Below are 22,617 nucleotides of genomic sequence, written 5' to 3'. Positions count from 1 at the left end.
AGCGGCTTTGGTCCACATGATTTGACTCTGTGTGTAAGTTGTACACAATCAGGAGCTGAGACTGAGTGATCTCGGTGAGTGACCAGTAACGCTCAGATGTTGTGCGCTGCAGACTTGCACTACATACACTTTAAATGAGCCCAAAGGGGTTTTCATCTGATGTCTCTACTCTTGTGGCCCAGTGGTTAGCGCTGTCACTTTACAGCAAGAAGGTCCTGGGTTCGAGCCCCGGGGTAGTCCAACCTTGGTGGGTCATCCCGGGTCATCCTCTGTGTGGAGTTTGCATGTTCTGCCTGTGTCTGTGTGGGTTTCCTCCAGGGGCTCCGGTTTCCTCCCACAGTCCAAAGACACGTAGGTCAGGTGAATCTGCCATACTAAATTGTCCCTAGGTATGAATGTGTGTGTGTGTGTGTGTGTGTGTGTGTGTGTGTGTGTGTGTGTGTGTGTGTGTGTGTGTGTGTGTCGGCTCTGCGATGGCCGGGCGGCCTGTCCTGGGTGTCTCCCCGCCTGCCGCCCAATGACTGCTGGGATAGGCTCCAGCATCCCCACGACCCTGAGAGCAGGATAAGCGGTTCAGATAATGGATGGATGGATGGATGGATGGATATACTATATTAACCCCTGTGGGTAAACCTCTCTGCATTTAACCCATCATAGCTGTGTAGCTAGGAGCAGTGGGCAGCCGCCATGCAGCACCCGGGGGCACAGACAGGAGTATTAACCCTAACATGCATGTCTTTTTGATGGTGGGAGGAAACCGGAGCACCTGCAGAAAACCCACCATAGACACGGGCAGAACACGCAAACTCCACACGGAGGACGACCTGGTATGACCCCCCCCCCCAAGGTTGGACAACCCCGGGGTTCGAACCCAGGACTTTCTTGCTGTGCGGTGACAGCGCTGACCACTGGGCCACCGTGCCGCCCATGTGTGTCACTTAGTAAGACTGGTAGAAAGATGTTTGCTCTATACAAATCAAAACATCTGGAAGGAACATTTCATGTGTTCAGTCATCAGCATTTTTGGGGACAAAATAATAAAAAGACTTCACATCAAATTGGCTTGAAGATTTATTACATTTTGCACACTAGAGGATACCTTTGACCAAAACAAATCATATTGTATGATTTCCGTGTCTCAGCCACAGCCTGCGGCGCTCACTCCTCAGCGTCTTTCCCCTTTAAGTGGATAAAAAGACAAGTCAGTGATGGAGGAGCAGCTCTGTGGAGTGGTGAAACTTAGACGACAGCCATGCATAAGAACACGACTTTAGAGTTTAGAAGTTTTGGAACAACTCACTGTTTAATCATTCAAGATGTAAGAAATTAATATTGAAAAAAAAAATTCAAATAAACTGTACCCTGACAAGTTCCCGGCTCTTTGACCTCAGCTTGTTGACCTGGGACTCGGCAATATCGGCGCGTTCCTCCGCTTCCTCCAGCTCATGCTGAACCTTCCTGTACCTGGACAGGTGACCGTTGGCCTGCTCTTCCTGTTAAGCATCGTATAGGAAGTATGCTGTCACAACTAAAAGGTTGTAAGGTGGCGAGTAGTAACGACACTATATGCTGCATGTACCGTGAGCACCGATAAGGCATGAAAAAACACTCACAGCCTCTTCAGCCTGCCTCTTGTACGCCTTCATTTTCAGCTGCAGCTTGTCCACCAGATCCTGGAGTCTCGTGATGTTCTTCTTGTCCTCCTCAGTCTGTGGGAAGTGCACAGCGTAATCCTCTTTAGACCGACAATAAACAGAATGAGAACTCACATCCTCATGAATGAATGATATAACAAATAAATACTTAATCGCCATGGAAACTTGCAGTTGCTGGGAATAGGTCTCGGTGAAATAAAATATACAAGACATTCATCACATTGATACAAAAACTCCTCCCGTGATATCCTAGAAACATGAAGTAGGATGAAATCAGTGATGCATGCGTGTGTGCTGACCATCGCATGGTAGCAGGGATGCTGCATCACACATAAGGCGTTACAGTGGAAGAGTGCAGTACGGTACAGGCAGACAAAGCCAGTCTGCTAAAAATGCATGATGATGTGAAGTGATTTTCAGTCTTTATTCAGGCATCTACAAATACTGTTTCTAAAATACATGTTCTGGATTTGTATACTTATATACTTACTTGTATACTTACTTTTTTCTTTTTTTTTGGACCCCCCCCTTTTTTTTTCTCCCCAATTGCACCCGGCCAATTACCCCACTCTCCTGAGCCGTCCCAGTCGCTGCTCCACCCCCCTCTGCCAATCCGGGGAGGGCTGCAGACTACCTCCGATACATGTGGAGTCAGCAGCTGCTTCTTTTCACCTGACAGCGAGGAGTTTCACCGGGGGGACGTAGCGCATGGGAGGATCACGCTATTCCCCCTCCTCACCCGAACAGGCGCCCCCAACTGACCAGAGGACGCACTAGTGCAGCGACCTGGACACATACACACATCCGGTTTCCCACCTGCAGACATGGCCGATTGTGTCTGTAGGGATGCCCAACCAAGCCGGGGGTAACACGGGGATTCGAATCGGCGATCCCCGTGTTGGTAGGCAATGGAATAGACCGCCACGCCACCCCGACGGCCCTGTATACTTATACTTCTGTATAAGTCTTCCTCCTGAAAGGAAGGAGCTCAAATAGGAGGCTGAGTGGATGCAGGGGCTCATTTAGCTAAACGTGTTGGAAGCCCCGAAATGGTGCGACCCCTACAAAACTATTTAACATATCTTCACTTGATTAACTGCAGGGTGCCTGGAGGGGAAAACGTGGAGGTGTAAATCAATATTTACACATCTTGTTCGGTCTCAGTCAGATTGTGTGTCGGTGGTGTGGTACATGAATACTTGAGGAGTTCCTCGTTTCCGCGCTCAAGAGTGAAAATGCGCAACCGCCCCCTATAATTCTCACACATTTAGCATACTCATAATCAGTTTCAAGTCAGTCTATATAGAATTACTATGGCATGTGGCAGAATGTTTATTTTTAGCTTTGCCCTGTTGTGTCAAACCACCGCTGAGGCCTAAACTCCACATGGTGGCGAGACGTGCCCTCTAGGGGTCTGAAACACATGCTGCATATGTTTGGTCTTCAACTAGTCAAGTTCCAGCTTTCCGTTATATTTTCCGTTTGTTTTGCGTGTTTGTTCGTTGTTGTTGTTTATTTACATGTTTCGTTTTTTGTTGTTGTTTTGTTTGTACCTGGTACGTGAGCTCCTTCACTCTGCGTTCATATTTGCGGACGCCTTTCACAGCTTCGGCACCCCGCCTTTGCTCAGCTTCAATTTCAGACTCCAGCTCACGAACCTTGAAAGTTAGAAGACCAGATTTTAACAAGCGGCGATATCTCACCCACGTGATGTAAACAAAATGAAATTTAAAAAAACCTTCTCTTAACAGTGTACATACCCTAGCTTCCAGTTTCTGGAGCTGTTTCTTGCCGCCCTTCAAGGCCAAGTTCTCTGCCTCGTCCAGGCGGTGCTGCAGGTCCTTGACCGTGAGCTCCAGGTTCTTCTTCATCCTCTCCAGGTGAGAGCTGGTGTCCTGCTCCTTCTTCAACTCCTCGGCCATCATGGCAGCCTACACATGAGCTCATTTATAGATGGTGGACGCCTTTCTGTTAGACAGCGCAATACAGCGTACTATATAAAAGATACCTAATCGGTTATCCCAATGACAAAAGGGTAGCTCCACCACAGAAAGCGAGAGAGACACTGAGAAATGTTCTGCTCTTGACATTTGACAGACTATCATTCATCCTTTGCTTTGTTCAGGTATAAGCTGCGATAAATTGGTATGAGCGAATAGATATAAATACATTTAGTGAGGATTTTACATTATTTCATGCCTTCATTCAATGTTGGAGCTAGCAAAAACATGGTCTTTGAATCGTATCTTCTTTTGGTCTTGCTGTTTCCAGTTCACCTAAAATGTCTGCCTATTCACACCATTGTTAAACTGGTAAATAGATGGATGCTTTGAAACAGCGAGATGGTTTCTGTGGTTTTGAAATAAATGGGAAATAATCAGGTCACTAAATTGACACGGCGTGTGGACATTTATTTAGCATGATACCGGGCACCCAAACTGAGACTCACATCAGTGATGGCCTTCTTGGCCTTCTCCTCAGCGTTTCTTGCTTCCTGTACAGTATCTTCCATTTCCCCTTGGATCTGGACAAGGTCGGCCTCCAGCTTCTTCTTGGTGTTAATGAGGTTTGTATTCTGAAAGAAAAAAAAGCAGTGCAAGACTTTTATTTGCTGAACATGTGAAAGGTGGCATATGTCTCGTAGTTGACATTATGCAAAATAAATCAGTATTACCTGAGAGTGTAGCAGCCCCACACGCTCACTGGCATCGACCAGCTCTTGTTCAGCTATTTTGCGAGCCCTCTCTGTTTGCTCAAGGGCAGCTCTCAACTCCTCAATCTCAGCCAGCATCAAGTTGTTCCTGCGCTCCACCATGGCAACTTGCTCTCTCATGTCAGCCTGTCCTCTAAGGGCATCATCAAGATGCAGTTGGGCATCCTATATTTAAGGACAATGCATCGCATTTGTGAGAATGTATATTTTATTTCCTGTACCTGCATATCTGAAGTGCATTGAAGAGTTTAGCGCCATACCTTAAGCTGTCCCTGGACATTTCTCAGCTGTTTCTGGGCCTCAGCAGCCTGGCGGTTGGCATGGCTCAGCTGAATCTCCATCTCATTGAGGTCTCCCTCCATCTTCTTCTTGATTCTTACAGCATCATTTCTGCTCCTGATCTCGGCATCCAAAGTAGTCTGCATGGACTCAATCACTCTCTGGCTGTTCCTCTTGATCTGCTCTATCTCCTCGTCCTTCTCCGCAATTTTCCTGTCGACTTCACCTTTGACTTGTGTGAGCTCCAGCTGAACACGGATAATCTTGGATTCTTCATGTTCCAGGGTGGCCTATACAAAATATAGGAGAGGAAGACTGAAAATTAAACCATTATCAAAGGCAGTCTTTTGAAATGACTGCAACTGAAATTATAGTTTTTGCTTATTTACACATGTAGTCCTGATAAAAAGTGTAATCTGACGGAAATGAAACTTTTCAATCCAGAGTTACTATTTGAATTGTGTTATTTTCTGTATAAGCCTTTTTGCATACCTCTGCTTCTTCTAGGGCTGTTTGGATTTCCGCCCTTTCATTCTCCACTGCCTTCTTTCCTTTTTCTAGTTCATGGATTGTTTTTCCTGATTCCCCAATATGTTCAGTCAGATCAGCAATTTCCTCTGTTGAGAGAAGCAAAATAGTATATCTGTACTTATACACATATTAGTATATTAGACAAATATTACAGTGACGATAAAATACCCCGTAACAATATGATCTGAAACATGTAAAAAAAAGTATTATTTACAATTATGTGAATTTGTGTAATATGAAAAGATGAAATATTTGAAGGTCAAACCAGGATTACGAATTCAACTAGGTTGGATTCTCATACGTTGCAGGTTCTTGTTCTCCCTTTTCAGGGTCTCCAGATGGTCCAGAGCTTCTTCATAGGAGTTCTTCATCTTGAAGATCTCAGTGCTGAGAGCGCGAGCCTCTTTCTGAGCTCCCTCCAGCTCTGCCTGGCTCTCCTCATACTTCTGCTTCCACTCTGCCAACACCTTGAAACGCAGTCATTTTCCGCAATGAGAAAGAGGGCCACACGAAAAAATATACATATCAACTATAAACTTTTCTTCTTGACAGTGGACCAAATACCTTGTCAAAGTTCCTCTGCTTCTTGTCGAGGTTAGCAGCAAGAGCATTAGCTCTCTCCGCGTCAATCATCAGATCCTCCACCTCATTCTGCAGTCTCTGTTTAGTCTTTTCCAGAGAGGCACATTTTGCATTCACTGCCTCGATGGATTCCTCAGCATCCTGGAGACGCTGGGCAAGCTTTTTCCTACAACAGTAAAAGTTTAAATCAGTGGTGTTTTCTTTGAGACGTAGTGAATTTATGTCCCTGTATGATAATATTCCTGTGTAAAAAAAAAAAAGTGTTTGCATCAGTACTTTGCCTCCTCCAGCTCCTCAGTGCGCTGAATGGCATCAGTCTCATATTTGGTCCTCCACTGAGCCACTTCACTGTTGGCCTTGGACATCGCACGTTGCAGTTCATTCTTGGCCTCCTGCTCCTCCTCGTATTGCTCTCTGAGAAGGTCACAGTCATGACGAGATGACTGGAGAGAATGGGCCAGGGCATTCTTGGCCTTGTTAAAACACGGCAAAAAGAAAATTCCATTAAATCCAAAGCACACATTCCTCTGCATATTGTTGAAGTTGGTACATAAATGAAAACGGCGTTCATTTCAACTGGACTCAAGAACGGCAGATGATGAGATACCTTCACTTCCTCCTCAAGTTGCCTCTTGAGCTCCTCAATCTGCTGAAGGTATGCCTGTTTTCCCCTTGTCAACTGGGAAACCAGAGATTCCTTTTCCTCGAGTTGACGACCAAATTCTCCTGATTCAACAGAGGGAAATACCTCTCAATTTTAATACCGTGAGCAAATACTTTATGCACATTGTTGTCATTACTGGCATCTTCTCATATTACAATTAAACTTTTGTGGTTTCTATGATTTCATGCAAACATTTGACACTAACCGTTTTCAGTCATCAGCCTTGCTCTCTGAACGTTCATGTCATTAAGCTGACGCAAATGCTCGTCATTCTTGGCCTTAAATTCGCTTAGTTGATCCTCAAGAGAGCGGCACATTTTCTCCAAGTTGCCCTGAAAGTAAAAATCATGGCCATATCATAATTCTGTATTCATCCACTCCTTGTATTATTAAAACAAAGCTATATCCTGCTCATTTTTTCGGACTGGGGTCAGTGAATAAAACAGTCACGCATTTGTAAAATGTACCTTTGATTTGGCCACAGCTTCCATGTTGCTGGCGAGGTCGTCAATCTCCATCTTGAATTCGCTCTTCTCCTTCTCCAACTTCTGTTTGACACGCTGAAGGTTGTCAATCTGTTCCCCCAGTTCTGCCAAGGTGTCGGCATGCTTCTTGCGGAGAGCCGCAGCCGTGGCCTCGTGCTGCAGGGTGGACTCTTCGAGATCGCGCCGCATCTTCTGGAACTCAGCCTCACGCTTCTTGTTCATCTCGATCTGAACAGAGGTTGCCCCACCGGCCTCCTCAAGCCTCTCGCTGATCTCCTCAAGTTCCCTGGAGAGATCAGACCTCTGCTTCTCCACTTTGGCCCGAGCAGCACGTTCAGCTTCGATCTCTTCCTCTAACTCCTCAATGCGAGCCTAAGATTTACAATTTATATGACCACGCTTATGCTTTACAGGCTGCTCATCATGCATAGTGTTGCTCTTTTATTTCTCATAATATCAAAATTATGATATCGAGTGGGAAAAATAAGGTCATATGAATTATAGCAACATTTAGAACCAGCATTATTCAATGTGTCTTAATGCTAAAACCTTGGGCAAAAAAACTACACAAATTAAACTTTGCTTCAGACATTTACAGATGTGAAACTGTTCGAAAAGTTAAAATAAATGGTAACAGATATTTTGCTTTCCAGTATTGCCAATCAGAGGATTCAGCCTGATTTCGTATGATACTTTAATAATAAAGAGTAAAATCAAAGGGAAACATCCTTGAAAAAAACTGCCATTTAATGTGAGCTAGACCCTGTCCAAACACTCTCCATCATGTTGGGAAATGAACTGAGCAAAGTCAGATGGCTTGATAACACTTTGATTCCTGTCTGTGAACTGAGTATGTTCACATAAGAACTGTGTATTTACACACAGACACAGACACACACACACTCACACATTACCTGCAGTTCCTTGATTTTCTTCTGAAGCTGAATTCCCAGTGCCTGTTCATCTTCTATGCTGTTAAGGAGCTGGCTGGTCTCAAAATCCTTCCTTTAATTTTGTTTCGTCCACAAAGATAAAATATTACAAAGATGTATATTTCAAGTGTAGAAAATTTATGTAAAGGAGCCAGGTTGAATACCCCTGGATGAATGATGACATACTTCTTGAGTTTTTCCTCAGTCTGCTGCTTGTCATTCTCCAGATCCATTATGGATTCGTGGGCCAGTTTAAGATCTCCTTCAAGCTTCCTTTTGGCTCGCTCGAGGTCCATACGGAGCTTTCTCTCTTGCTCCAAGGATCCCTCAATCTAGTACATTCACAGGTTAAAAAAAAACCCCAAAACAAAACAAAGTCAATCAGGAATTAATGTTATTTTGTATGATTTGGAAGCACTCTGGTTGTCATTCCCATCAAAATATTTTTGCTCATACATCATCCACTTGCTGCTCCAGCTTAGTTTTGGCCTTGGTCAGAGTGTTAACTTTGTCTTCCTCTGCCTGGAGATCATCGAGGGTCTGCTGGTGAGCCTCTTGGAGGGCTTTCTTCTCTTTAGTCAGCTTGACAATAGTCTCATCTTGAGATGCCATTTCCTCGACAAGGTTTTTGACCTATTTTAGATGGTTTTGTGAAAATAAGTTAGTATCATAAATAGAATTGGTATCAGATGGTTGTACTAAAAAAAACAATGTTATATGCTATTAGGGTCTGCCAACCTTGTTCTCAGTGGCATGTTTTTCTTTTTCAACTTTGGCTAGGGTCAGCTCCAAGTCATCAATGTCTTTCTTCAGCTCAGAGCATTCATCCTCCAGCTTTCTCTTTTTGGCAGTCAGCTCAGCATTGACTTCTTCCTCATCCTCCAGTCTCTCTGCTGTCTCTTTGAGTTTCCCCTCGAGCTGGATCTTACTTTTAATAAGCCCCTCACACCGTTCCTCTGCATCAGACAAGTTCTCACCTTCCTAAAGTCATAGTGAAAGAGAGTTATAGTAATGCCTTGTAAATAGCTAGTTAGTGAATTAAGAAACCCTTTGCTCAGGTTGAACTCACAGATTGAACTTGTATCTGCAAGTCGTTCTTTTCCTGTAGGAGTGTCACCATCTTCTCCTCCAGTTCTTTCTTCTTGGCCAAAGCCTTTGCCAGCTCCTCCTTTGTTTTTTCAAAGTCTTCCTTCATCTGGGCCATCTCCTTCTCGGTCTCTGCACTCTTCAGCAGAGGCTTAATCTTGAAGTAGAGCTTCATCCATGGCCAGGTCTTGACATTCATGAATGAGCGGATATTGTACTGAATGGAATAAATGGACTCCCTGGTGATGTATAAAAAAAAAGCATTTTTTTTACCCACGTGCTCACTAAACACTGGATGCAATTCAGCTCAAAGGCATATATCAACCAACCAACCAACCAACCAACCAACCAACCAACCAACCAACCAATCAATCGAGCAAGCAATCAATCAATCAATCAAAATGCATTTTATATAGCACGTTTCTAGCTGCAACAGCCACTCAAAGCACTTTACATTTCTGGTCAACTTTTTCTAGGAGCAATTTCTTAACGTTCTTAAAATATCAACACTTTTGACAATAATGATGGGTCGTAAACTTAACGAAAATTCACAAACTTCACTGAACGCATGGTACTAGTCATGTGTTGTCATAACAACTGAAAAATTTACCCTCTAACCTTAAAGATGAATATGTAATATTCTGCTTTTGACAAAAGACTTGTTATAAGATCTACAGATCTCTTAAGTCTACAGCAAAACAAAAATCATCATAATCTTGTGGGATTTACCAGAAGGGATGAGGAACCAATACCAGTATTAGCAGGGAAATTACTACTTAATGATGAGAGTTCAATTTTTCATTTTCTTTCTTCTGAGAGATTGCCAGCCTTTCACATTGCTGTATAAGGATTCTGATCCATAAGTGTTTCATCTTGGACTTTACTTAGTGTTTTTTAAACTTGCTAAGAAAGAAAAAGCACAATTTTGCTGCTATCATGTATATTTGCTCCTGATGAAAACTTTAAAACAGCTGAAATCACTACACACCAAATGCATTGGCATAGGAGCTCTGTGTTGACAAACTGGGTCACAGGTGAAAATGCTGTCGAGATGCCTTAAATGTACAACATTTAACTTTTTTTCTCTGTTTTTTACTTTGTCACGCTGTAGCAATTTACCAAAACACATCTGATCATCAAATATTCCTTCAGCAGTAGGTTAGCAGACAACAAATACATTATATTTGGAGTTTAAAAAAAAAGGCAAACTAACCTCCTCTCCATCATCTTGACGAATTCCCTTCTCATTAGAGAACCTCTACAGAGAGCTTGAGTCATGGTTACCAACTCCACCAGTTTCTCATCCCTCATTTCCTCCAGCACCCCCAACAGGCCCGCTTTGAAGAATACCTATTGAAATATTGATTCCATCAATACTAAGGTTTATCTATATTTTTTTGAATTCCATGTTTTTGTTAGGTAGAAATGATAAGTTATATGTACACAATAACGGCGCTGCCTTACCTTGGTATGGCCAAACCTATACTGGGACTTGTCCACATCTATTGATCCTAGCAGCTTCTCTGAGGCCTTCTTGTTGTCGATGAACTGCCCCTCGGGGATGACACTCGCATTCAACACTTTGTATCTGGAAAGATTGTAAGGGGCGCACAGCCGCACACTTAACTGAAGCTTTTACGTTAGATTGTCTCGTTGATATATGGACTGAGGGGTAAAAGTTACCTCTGCTTGAAGTCACCATAGAGGATTCTGCTGGGGAAGCCCTTCCTGCAGATTCTGATACCTTCCAGTACGCCATTACACCTCAGCTGGTGGATGACCAGATGGTTCTCCATGAGACCTTGGCAAATACAGGAAAAATACCGGCATGACAGCGTGAGAGGAATATGACACACACACACACAAAAACTAACTAGAACGTTTCACATTCATCCATTTGTTGTATATTTGTCTCTGAGTACATACCAGGAGTTTTTGATTCATTGGGAATCAAACAGCGCACAAAATGTGGATGAGTGCTTCTTAAATTGGTCATCAGCTTCCCCAGGTTTTCCTGTTAAGGGATTGAAAGATATCACGGTTTAAACAGTGATACGCTATGAAAGGGAAATGAATAGCTCATCAGGTTATGAAAATATTTTATTCTTGACTTTTCCACCCCAGAATGGATTTAGGCCCAAGACATTAACCAATAATTAAATTTCTCTTTAAATCGTCTTTTGTCAAAATTCTATTAGTCCATAAATACCCATTGTCCTTTGCGGGGGAACCGTAATTTCCTTAACATTATGGCAATTACACAAACTGCCCAGCCTGGGTAATGTAAGGGCAAAATGTGACTATTTCAAAAATAAAATTTGACAAAAAAAATTAGATAGAGACAAAATAACCAAGTTCTACCATGTATCACTATGGGTTGAGTTTTTTATGCGAGATATAATCAATAGTTGGAAAATCAGATTTAAGAAATATTGAATAATTGTCACTACTGATGCCGGAGCTATTGGACTAAATAAAGCATACAGAGGAAATGTATTTTTCTTTAAAGGTCGTCTTTTTCTCTGCAAAATTTGAACACAAGGAAAAGACATGTAGATTTTATGGTTATAAAAGTAGGTTTTCGGACAATCGTCTTTGTCTGATCTCACATAGCCAGACCTCCATCTGTTCATGCTAACGGAGGGTCTGGGGAAAATGTTGCCAAAAAAATTGGGATGATGAGACCGCAGAAATCCTGGGGCAGCCAATAGACTGGCTGTGAGTTTGATAACACTCACCTCCAGAAAAGGCACCTCTGGTTAGTTTTCCTGTTTAGGCAGAAACAATTTTCCTTCTTTGTCTTAGCTACATGAGATATCTTCCCCAAACCAAAGGTTTGCTATCATGGAACAAATAAATTATTGTTCACAGGACCATACACAGTTGAGTACCAGTGCCAGGATCCACCCTAAGTCTTCCCACTGTGTCCCCCCCCCCTTTTCTGCCCAATTGTATCCGGCCAATTACCCCACTCTTCCGAGCCATCCCGGTCGCTGCTCCACCCCCTCTGCCAATCCGGGGAGGGCTGCAGACTACCACATGCCTCCTCCGATACATGTGGAGTTGCCAGCCGCTTCTTTTCACCTGACAGTGAGGAGTTTCGCCAAGGGGATGTAGCGCATGGGAGGATTATGCTATTCCCCCCAGTTCCCCTTCCCCCTGAACAGGCGCCCCGACCGACCAGAAGAGGTGCTAGTGCAGCGACCAGGACGCATACCCACATCCGGCTTCCCTCCCGCAGACATGGCCAATTGTGTCTGTAGAGACACCCGACCAAGCCGGAGGTAACACGGGGCTTCGAACTGGTGATCCCCATATTGGTAGGCAACAGAATACACTGCTACGCTACCCAGACGCCTGTCGCTGCCCTTTTCTAGCCAACCTCTGTGTTAGAAAAGGCCCCAGCCAGACCTCTGTGACCTTGACACTGCAGAGGTCTGGCTACACGAAATTAGTCTTGACCTAACAACAAACTTGCACAGTGTTTAGACATGCTCAGTAAGGTTCACATATTTACCCTGAAGAGAGCAGAAACTGTCTGGAAGGAGCCACCCTTCCTCTTGCCACCCTTCTTTGCACCTTTTGCAGCATCTACAAAATGCATTTTACAGTTTTATTTTCAACAGTTGTCAGTTTGTGATTGTGTGCAAACATCATCGTGACAACCATTCATTTTGTGCTACTGTTTCATGTACAAGGACACTGGCACACACAGCTGTTGATCTGCTGGAACTTGAAGAACCACTACGCTACCTTCTCCTGTGGAGCTATGAGATGCATACAGCATTGCCAACAACTTCACTGAAGACTTCTGATAGAGCTGGACCACAGAATCATTCAGGGGGTCCTTGTTCTTATCCAGCCAGCCTGTGACATTGTAGTCCACGGTGCCAGCATAGTGCACCAGAGCAAAGTGAGCCTCAGCTTTGCCCTTCCCAGGTTTAGGTTTCTCAAACGCCTTGGTTTTACCAAGATGCTGGTCATTAAGCTTGTTCTTGAAGGTAGTATCTGATGCTTTGGGGAACATACACTCCTCTTCAAGGATGGAGAAAATTCCCATGGGCTGTTAACAATAACACAACGTGAAATTCTGCATTTATGCACAGTTGGTCAGGTTAAACATGAAAAGTGTCTTCAAATGTCCCTCTAAAGTACCTTCTCAATCAGTTCAATGCAAGCAGCCAAGTCCATGCCAAAGTCTATGAACTCCCATTCAATCCCCTCCTTCTTGTACTCCTCTTGCTCCAGGACAAACATGTGGTGGTTGAAAAACTGTTGCAGTTTCTCATTTGTGAAGTTGATGCACAACTGCTCCAAGCTGTTGTACTTGGGTGAAGAAAGGGAAATAATCAATTATTGGTTTTCCTTGTGCCTTCTTAACCATTCTGAGTAAATTACAACAGTGCTTAGTGCTGTTTGCTTACGTCAAAGATTTCAAACCCAGCAATGTCCAGCACGCCGATGAAGAAGCTTCTAGGCTGCTTTGTGTCCAGCATCTCATTGATTCTGATGACCATCCACAAGAACATTTTCTCATACACAGACTTGCTAAGAGCCATGGTTGCATTATGAACCTAGATTCAAAGAATTGAATGAAGACCTGATTATAGTATCCAGAGGGTCATTTTGGCCAGATTCGGCTATGTTTTAAGGGCAAACATTTTTATGCAATTTACCTGAGGCACAGTTTGACCTTTGGTCACCATTTCATTCCCAACCTTGACTCTTGGATAACATAAAGCCTTAAGCATATCAGCAGAGTTCAGGCCCATGAGGTATGCGATTTTATCAGCCTCTGAGGGAAAGATAACAAATGTTGAATAATTTACAAAGCTGTGCAAATAAAAAGGCAATAAACCGAAAGTAAGAGTGTTTATAAAATGCAGTAATTTGTAATCAATTCTTATGAGACTAGTTTGTTGATTGGAAGTATGTGGTTGAGAAAGAATATAGTATTTCAAATCTTTTGTTTTGGCAAACTGGACAGTATTTACCCTCAGTGCCGTCAGGCTCAGCCTGCTCCTCACGCTGCTTCTGCTTGAACTTCATGTTTCCGTGGTGGATCACAGCTCCAGTCAGCTTGAACATGCTCATCTTCTCCTCCGCAGTGAAGCCCAGGATGTCAATGGCGGCCTGGCAAGCAGTGAACCAAAATCACTGATTTCTTTAAGTTGTTCAAATATCTTTACTCCATATATTCTAAGTCAATTACTTACAATCTGTCTTTAACGATGATACGTTTTGTAAACCCCCCCAAAAATAGTTAGAAATGGCACATGATACCTGTAATTGTTACCTCTGTGAACCGACTGCTGAATTTTGGGAAACTCCAAGATAACACTAGAGTTACACATCCTTTACAAATTATATGTTGTTTATGTTCAGTGTTTGACAGAATGCAAACTTACATCAGTGGCAATGAACTCCTCAACATCATTGATGCTCTTGACTGTAATTTCCCCCTGACTGATCATGGGATAGTCATAAGGGTTGGTTGAAATCAGGAGAGCCTCTGAAAGATGTTTTTTGCAACACAACATTGAGTGTCAGTGTATCAAATAGTATACACAAAAGTGAGATCTATGTCTTCAGTAAACTCTCACCTAGAAGCTCGGCCTTGTGGCCTGTCATCAGCTGATAGAAGATGTGGTAGCTTCTCTCAGCGGAGAGCTGGAAGGTCACTCTGGACTTCTCCAGCAGATCTGCAACAAGAGGAATTGAGTTTTCAACAGTTCACGGGACCCCTTCCTGCATCAGTCCACTTTGTTTAGAAATAAGGCCGGATACTGACATGTTTCGATATCAGCTGAAGCCAACTTTCCAGTCGATCCAAAGTGGATTCTGATGAATTTACCCTATGAACAGATTTAATTGTCAGTCAGTATGTGGAAATATTTGTATCTCGGTCGGCTAATGCACATGACATGTACTTCCGCATTTTACAGGAAAATAGGCTCTAATCCCAGCATGCTGTTCACAACGGGCTGTCATCTTTTCTTTTTCTTCACACTTTCCTTTATGTCTGTAACTTTCTGACACAGCTAAAGCAGTAAATAACTTCGGGCAATACTGAAATATAGACACTAACATTCCATGCATTTGGATACTTGCATTAAAGTACCATATTTATACTAAAAGTAAAATACAACTAAGGTAGTGGAATGCCTGTCTCACTTGGTAAAATAAGACTTACAAAGCGGGAGGAGTTGTCATTCCTCACAGTCTTGGCATTCCCATAAGCCTCGAGGAGGGGATTAGCTGCGATGATTTGATCCTCCAGCGACCCCTTGAGAGGATGTTAGATGACAACTGTCGGCAATTCACAAAATATCTTCAAATAGAATCTATCTATCTATCTAGCTATCTATCTATCTATCCATACATCTATACATACAACCATGCATCACATGACATTCATTATACCTGCATTTTTCCAGAAACTTGTTCAGCTTTCTTTCCTCCAGCTACTGCGATCGTCGCAAAGTACTGGATGACACGCTTGGTGTTCACAGTCTTTCCTGCACCGGATTCTCCACTAGAAAATAAATCATTGTAAGACATAGGGTTTAGGCTGAGAGAGGGGCGTCAAATAAAATCAACCCTCTTTAGATTTAACTTACGTAATCAGGATAGACTGGTTCTCCCGATCTGTTAATTGGAATTAAAATCAGAATTAGTTTTATTACTAGAAATACACTCATAAATATATATACACACACACATAATTGTCCTTACCAGTGAGCATGAACTGATAGGCATTGTCAGAGATGGAGAAGATGTGGGGAGGGGCCTCAATCCTCTTTTTGCCTCTGTATCCTGCCACAACCACAGCATCATACACTGGGAGCCACTTGTAGGGGTTCACAGTGACGCAGAACAACCCAGAGTAGGTCTGTAACCATAAAACGGCGTTGTTTACACCCATGTGGTCATCTTGCTGGGTCTGTCATGAATTCTTCTTTTTTTTTGGTTTCCCCCCCCCATTTTTCTCCCCAGTTGTACCCGGCAAACTACCCCACTCTTCCGAGCCGTCCCGGTCACTGCTCAACCCCCTCTGTCGATCCGGGGAGGGCTGCAGACTACCACCTGCCTCCTCCGATACGTGTGGAGTCGCCAGCCACTTCTTCTTCACCTGACAGTGAAGAGTTTCGCCAGAGGACGTAGCATGTGGGAGGGTCACGCTATTCCCCCCAGTTCCCCTCCCTCCTGAACAGGCGCCCCGACTGACCAGAGGAGGCGCCAGTACAGCAACCTGGACACACACATCCGGCTTCTCACCCCCAGACACAGCCAATTGTCTGTAGGGACGCCCGACCAAGCCGGAGGTAACACGGACGTTTGAATCAGAGATCCCCGTGTTGGTAGGCAACGGAATAGACTGCCACGCCACCCGGACGCCCCCCCGGCTGTCATGATTTCTATCAACAGGAAAATTGATTCAACGTTTCGCTCGGACTTACGTAGATCATCCATGCTGCGTAGCGCTCTTTGAGGTTATACAGCACAGCGGGCTCGCTGAGGTGGGTCATCATGGCCATGTCTTCAATCTTATCATACTTTGGGGGGTTCATGGGGAAGATGTCATCGTCTTTTACGGTGATAATCTGCACCAAGAGGCAGAAAAGCACAATTTTTTTTCAACTGTTGTGTCAATCCATGTTATAATAGCCGCGACATTTTGAATTTGATGCAGTAGGCAAAACTGAGTAAAACGAACCACATACCTTCCCAGAGAGCGTTTTTACTGTGGCTTTGCTGCCCTCCCTGCTCTGTAGCACCCCCTTCAGATACATTTCACTGGGTTCGGACACGTAGTATGCCGTTTTGGCATCAAAGGGGGTGTTTTGTGCCTCCATTCGCTCCTTTTCAGATTTGCGGAGGTAAATGGCTGCCGGACCAAAACATTCCATCTCTGGATCCCCACTCATGATGGCTCTGTGCAAAGTAAAAAAAAACAAAACTAATTATCAAGGAAAGATGACTCATCATTTTAATTAAGACTCCGGAGCCCATGGCTGTCTGAAATGACATCCTCGGGTACATGTTTGGTATTTTCTGTACAGCATGCCAAGAAAAGATCTTTACTCAAACTAAGGTACATTACCTGATGTAACTTTGATTTCAGTTTTCCCCTTTTGACTACACATACCTACTACCTAATGCATGCTTTTTGATTAATTTTGCCTGCAAGATACACGAAAACAATGTACTCTCCATAAATTGTAAAGGAAAATTCCACAAAAATAATTTCAACAAAACGTCTCGACTTCCGTACAAAAAAAACTTACACACAGTAATCGGTTTCCACTGCACCAAGAGTCCCCGCTCATTTAATACTTACATAAGATGAACAGTTTAATGTGTTTCATACTTACTTTTTCTGACACCGACTGATGCAGTTGTTCTGTGGCGACTGAAACAAAAGAATCATTGATCAGAAGGAAAAATAATAATCGGAAGCATCAATCAATCAGTCAATCAATCGATCAATCAATCAATAGTTACATAAGTCTTGCAACAGAATTGTTTTGCCTCTGTGAAGTAAACTAGCAGCCTCCTCACCTTTGCTGGCAGCCTTTCAGTCCAAACCTATTGCACGGTTTGGGGATACCTCTTATATAGAGGGACCCCCAGCCTCCCAGCAGACGCAGACTTCCTGTTTTGGTCATTGGGTTTATCTTGGATGAACTTTTGGTCATAGATAGAGCTGGTCTATCCGGCCATCTAAAATGGTGTCAGCTTCTACTGTATAATGACAACAAACGCAAGGTGAAACCCTATACACAACCCGAGGCCCCCTGTCAACACAAGTAAGCGTCGAGTGGACCACCGTGAGGATGTCCCCCCCCAAAACCGTTCTTCAGACCAGAAGAATCAGAATGTTCTGTATTCTGGGGGAGTAATGGGTGTGGACTTTAAGGGACTACGGGAATTTTTAGTTTAAGAACTGCAACTTCTAAGGCGTTTCGCGTGTTGTGCGTTCCCCATGCACATACGAGTCAACACGAAACCATCTAGCGGACATGCGGCAGGAACAATTGTTCAGACATCTCTCGAGAACAGAGACAAGTGTTCTGCTGAAGCTAATTTAGGACCCCATTATGACTCATTAGGCTCTTGTGCGTTCTCTTTTTCCAAACGTAAGATGACACTTAAGGTGGCGGGCTAAATGTATTCTCTTGTGGCATGATTAAGTTGCAATAAAAGGGGATATTCAATATGTTTGGCCTTTCTTTATGGTCTTAGTTGGACCGAAAACAAATATAGACTCCGGCTCATCCATACCCAACTTCTTACAAATGCATCGAGCCCTTCGGCTGAATTAAATGTCAGATGCCTTTCAGCATCTAGTTACCGAGCATCTCAAACAAATAAATTCTTGGCTTAAAAGCCAGTTATTTCTGGTGCCGGCTATCCTTGTGACCGACTTATGAGCCCATAATCGGTTCACGCCGGTTAGGCTTTTGTTCCTTACTTGGTCAGTAAAAATCTGTGCAGTCTGTGCAGTCTCTCCGTTCCTCCACAGCTCAGCGTTTAAGCTCTTTGCTGAGGGTCTCCGACGCCAAAACCGTGTCCGTTCATACGGTTTGGATGAAAGAGCCATTCTAACATAGTAAGTGTATTCATGGTTTATGAGTTTGGGTTTTTTTTTTAACATTTTTTTTAGTCAGGGCTCAACCATGTCGGTTCCCCACCGCGAGCTAAACGGTCACTGAACGGATTAAATGAACTGATGTGCCATTTTAGCCAGCACCCGCCATACCTACGAAGATGTGATATGAATGAAGATTTTCATGTCATTCGCCGTCATCGCCACACTATTACTCTCCAGAGATTCTTCCACAGCTACCACGTCAGTTTAGTAAAACGGATGTGACCACCGGGAAACGCGGGCGGCACATCCACAGTCTGCGGACGGTCCTTCTCTACGCATGCAGATGGGGTGGAAAGGCAATAAACGTGCCATTCTTCGGCACTAAAAGGTCTCCGTGATGTATAAATCTCAGCGCAGTGTTCCACCTGCATCCTTACGCCCCGGTTTCTGCAGAACGGTGTCAGTTGTCTCGTATGTAACATGAATAAAGTGCAGTTTGTTGTACGAAGTGATCAACAGAGGGAAATGGCTACGGGTAGGACAAGACTTTCAGACGTGCTACAAGCTAAGTTAACGTACACATAATTCCCTCAGGATCCTTCATTTTGTGACTTGGACAGATTATGGAAGTAGACTGCACAGACAGTCCTGTTCAGTTGGAAATACAACATTATTATTATTATTATTATTATTATTATTATCATTGCTGTTAACAACAGGTAATTCTTTACAAAAAGTAGATGACAGTAACCATAAGAAGTGTAAACTGCTGCATAGGGGGTAGGAAGGTTTAGGTTATTATTCTCAGTAAAACGTTGGTTTGCCGCCAGCATCAGTGGGGGTGATCACAAATCTCTATGAATCCAAAACAAAGGTTTTTAATTTGAGCCAGTGTCCCTAGTGTGCAATGAACTTGTCACCTCTGAGCAAGTGTCAGCACACAGAGAATAGTGTGTGTGTGTGTGTGTGTGTGTGTGTGTGTGTGTGTTTGTGTGTGCAGGCATGCCAGTGTGTGCGTCTGTGCGCTCATGTCAGTGTGTGCATGCACTATCAGTGTGTGTGTGCGTGTGTGCTCATGTCAGTGTGTGCACGCGCGCGTGCACTCATGTCAGTGTGTGTGTGTGTTTGTGTGTGTGTGAGTGTTTGTGTGTGGAGGCATGCCAGTGTGTGCGTCTGTGCGCTCATGTCAGTGTGTGCATGCACTATTAGTGTGTGTGTGCGTGCACTCATGTCAGTGTGTGTGCGTGCGTGCACTCATGTCAGTGTGTGTGTGTGTGTGTCTGTGTGTGTCTGTGTGTGTCTGTGTGTGTGTGCACGCATGTCAGTGTGTGTGTGTGCACTCATGTCAGTGTGTGTGTGCACGCATGTCAGTGTGTGTGTGTGCATGCATGTGTGCATGTATGGATGCATAAGCATGTGTATAACGTTGTTTATGCCTTATATGAGGGAGTGGAAGTTTCCGATGTGAGGGGAGAGCGAGAGCGAGAGCGGGGGAGAGAGAGAGAGAGAGAGAGAGAGAGAGAGAGAGAGAGAGAGAGAGAGAGAGAGAGAGAGAGAGAGAGGGGAAGTGAACGAGGGGAAGAAAGTGGGAGTGATCTTTTTCTTTGCATTTACACATGAAATGCTGAAAACATCAAGAAGTAAGTTATATATTTTTTTACTTCACTTTATAAATGTACCCTGTCACCATCTGGGTTTCTGTTTAATATGGACATTTAAAAGGTGAAATGGTCACTGTGATCGTAGCGGGTTGCTGTTTTGCCGTCTGTGGTCGTTTTTTTATTCTTATTTTATCTTCTATTTCTACTTATTTCTATTTTATTTCTATTTATGTCTATTTTCTGAGATCCAATTTCCCCTCAGGGATGAAAAAAGTATTCTGATTCTGATTTCAATGATCTATAATGGTTATGCAACGTTTTTCAGAAGCTGCTATTTACAGCAAATATCCTCAAACAACCTGTTTGTTCACACGTTCACAGTCCTGTCCTTTTAACTTTGTCAGCATTATGTGCTGTATAGTTAGTTACTGTAACTGTTACTGTAAATGTAACTGTTACTGTAACTGTAACTGTTACTGCTGCATGCTGAGGAAGGGTGTTGTACATTTCAGCCCATTGTTGTCATGTAGAATTCCTTGTATCGAAGCCCCCATTCACCCAAACAGCTTCAGGGCGGTTGTGTGTTTTATTTACTTGGATGTTGAAATGCAGCAACATCTACAGTCCTCTGACATATCCAACCAAATACGAAGATCATGCAAAGCATGAATTTACAACACGGTCTGCAAAGTGAAAATCTTGCAGCCTACTTGCTGTTTCCAATCCCCCAAACAACATGCGGCATTAATGTCAGGCAGAGCTGCTGCTAAAGCAGCAGAGAGAGAGACGCCCCCACACTGGATTTAAAATAAAATGAAATAAACTGCAACTACAAATCTGACCTGGCACCAGCAAGGTTATTGGGGAACATTGCTGGCGATCACTTTGCGTCTAATAGAAAAGATCCCTAACAAATATAGACCCAGCAGCCTCTCCTGTAGTGGCATGCTGACCAAAACCTCCTGAATACCACAACAAATCTACCCTGGCACTCACACAGCAGCAGTACACGCTGCCCAACCAACAACTCTTGGATACACCCACAACAATTCATGGACACACACACACACACACATGCATGCAGATACACAAACATATGCAAATGCACACACGCGCGCGTGCACACATACCACACACACATACACATGCAAATGCACACACACGCACATGCACACACACACAAAAACACACGCACGCACGCACACACAAACGCATGCACATATACACACACAAATGCATGCAGACACACATACACATGCAAATACACACATCACACAAAAACGCACGCACACACATACACACAAATGCACACACACACAAACGCATGCACATACACATGCATGCACATGCACACACACATAAACACAAACGCATGCACACAACCACACACATATACACATGCAAATACACACACATACACGTACAGACACAAACGCACGCACGCGCGCGCACACACACACACACACACACATATAGTAGTATATATTCACTTTCCAACCTAGACTCTCCATCTAGCTTTGGTAAAGAAATCCACATCAGGGGGCTTTGCTGTTGTTGGGTTTATTGCAAATGCAGTTAAAGGTCAGCAGAGTGAATCCCATAGATGTAACATGGATGCTATGGATTTGTTTAATAAATTTGGTCATCAGTGATTTGTCATCAGCCATGTCTTCCATGCACACTTTACATATTACTACAAAATAACCTTCATGAAAACAGACCCAACAATTCATGCTCAGCTGCACCGATGTGGCGTGAAAGTGAAGAAAATGTAATATTCCACACAACTACCTGCAAGCTTTTTAGCAGAAAATTCACTGTAGCCACGAAGCTGGGAACACTGAAACGACTCTGACCAAATGTGACCCACACGTATTACAGTATAGACAACAAGGGAGGGTATGAACTTAGTGTAAAGTGTACTTAGATCACTCTTTACCTGGAACGCCATGTTGTGGTGGTGGAGAAGCTTGCGTGTACCAATGAGCCCAAAAGTGATGCTGTCTGGAGCTTGGCTTCTGGTAGGGTCACCCAAGGCGGGTAGGTCAAGGGGAAGGTTCCAGATGAACCGCGACCCAACAAAGACCTCAAAGGCGGAACTGGTGGAAGATGTCTCCAGGTCACAATGGCAGTGAAGGCGGATGAAGGCTGCAACAGAGGGTGGTCTCCAATAATCTCGGTTCTCCATGCCATTGGACTTTGGCCACCCCCTGCCAAGGACCGTGTGGTGGCTGCAGGTGCATCAGCCACTCCACATAAAAAGCTGTCACACGCAGGCATCCACCCATTATGCGGCTCCAGGATCGGCCTCTACACCCACCTGAGAAAACAGAAGGACCCAGAGGGAGGATGGTCATACTCGACCCCGAGTGACCGACGATGATGATGATGACAATCTTTAACTCAGACAGATTAATCAAACAAGCTATAATATAAATTCAAACTGAAATTAATTTAAGCCCTGTGATGACCTGGTGGCCTGTCCAGGGTGTCT

The 22,617-nt window shown here is 43.8% G+C and overlaps 1 protein-coding gene across 1 annotated transcript; it reads right to left on the bottom strand.

Annotated features, from left to right (window-relative positions):
• Nucleotides 1-1,062: 1,062 nt before the first annotated feature.
• LOC130107337 (myosin heavy chain, fast skeletal muscle-like) lies at nt 1,063-22,297 on the bottom strand. The gene is made up of 41 exons (XM_056273881.1): nt 22,063-22,297; nt 17,303-17,340; nt 16,652-16,862; nt 16,388-16,531; nt 15,663-15,819; nt 15,548-15,575; nt 15,351-15,462; nt 15,121-15,213; nt 14,719-14,782; nt 14,531-14,629; nt 14,336-14,439; nt 13,922-14,060; nt 13,604-13,722; nt 13,352-13,501; nt 13,083-13,253; nt 12,681-12,990; nt 12,445-12,518; nt 10,854-10,941; nt 10,611-10,728; nt 10,392-10,515; nt 10,141-10,277; nt 8,911-9,166; nt 8,580-8,822; nt 8,298-8,474; nt 8,028-8,173; nt 7,824-7,914; nt 6,892-7,281; nt 6,630-6,756; nt 6,368-6,486; nt 6,037-6,233; nt 5,743-5,926; nt 5,480-5,645; nt 5,140-5,264; nt 4,629-4,937; nt 4,330-4,533; nt 4,105-4,230; nt 3,416-3,586; nt 3,209-3,313; nt 1,614-1,709; nt 1,362-1,493; nt 1,063-1,179 (listed from the first exon to the last, which is right to left on the bottom strand). Exons 1-41 carry the CDS (start codon nt 22,072-22,074, stop codon nt 1,159-1,161), a joined length of 5,877 nt encoding a protein of 1,958 aa, XP_056129856.1. The 5' UTR covers nt 22,075-22,297; the 3' UTR covers nt 1,063-1,158.
• Nucleotides 22,298-22,617: the final 320 nt, after the last annotated feature.

The sequence above is a fragment of the Lampris incognitus genome, chromosome 2 (genome assembly GCF_029633865.1).
Source record: "Lampris incognitus isolate fLamInc1 chromosome 2, fLamInc1.hap2, whole genome shotgun sequence".
Classification (NCBI taxonomy): Eukaryota; Metazoa; Chordata; class Actinopteri; order Lampriformes; family Lampridae; genus Lampris; species Lampris incognitus.
The sequence above is the reverse complement of the archived record's forward strand: the minus strand, read 5'-3'. Positions and strand labels throughout refer to the sequence as shown.

Excerpts from the sequence above, each read along its gene's own strand:
- LOC130107337 (XM_056273881.1), bottom strand. Across the intron at positions 16,532-16,651 it reads TAAAAACGCTCTCTGGGAAG|ATTATCACCGTAAAAGACGA; the intron begins GTATGTGGTTCG and ends CTCTTGGTGCAG. Across the intron at positions 8,475-8,579 it reads AACATGCCACTGAGAACAAG|GTCAAAAACCTTGTCGAGGA; the intron begins GTTGGCAGACCC and ends CATCTAAAATAG.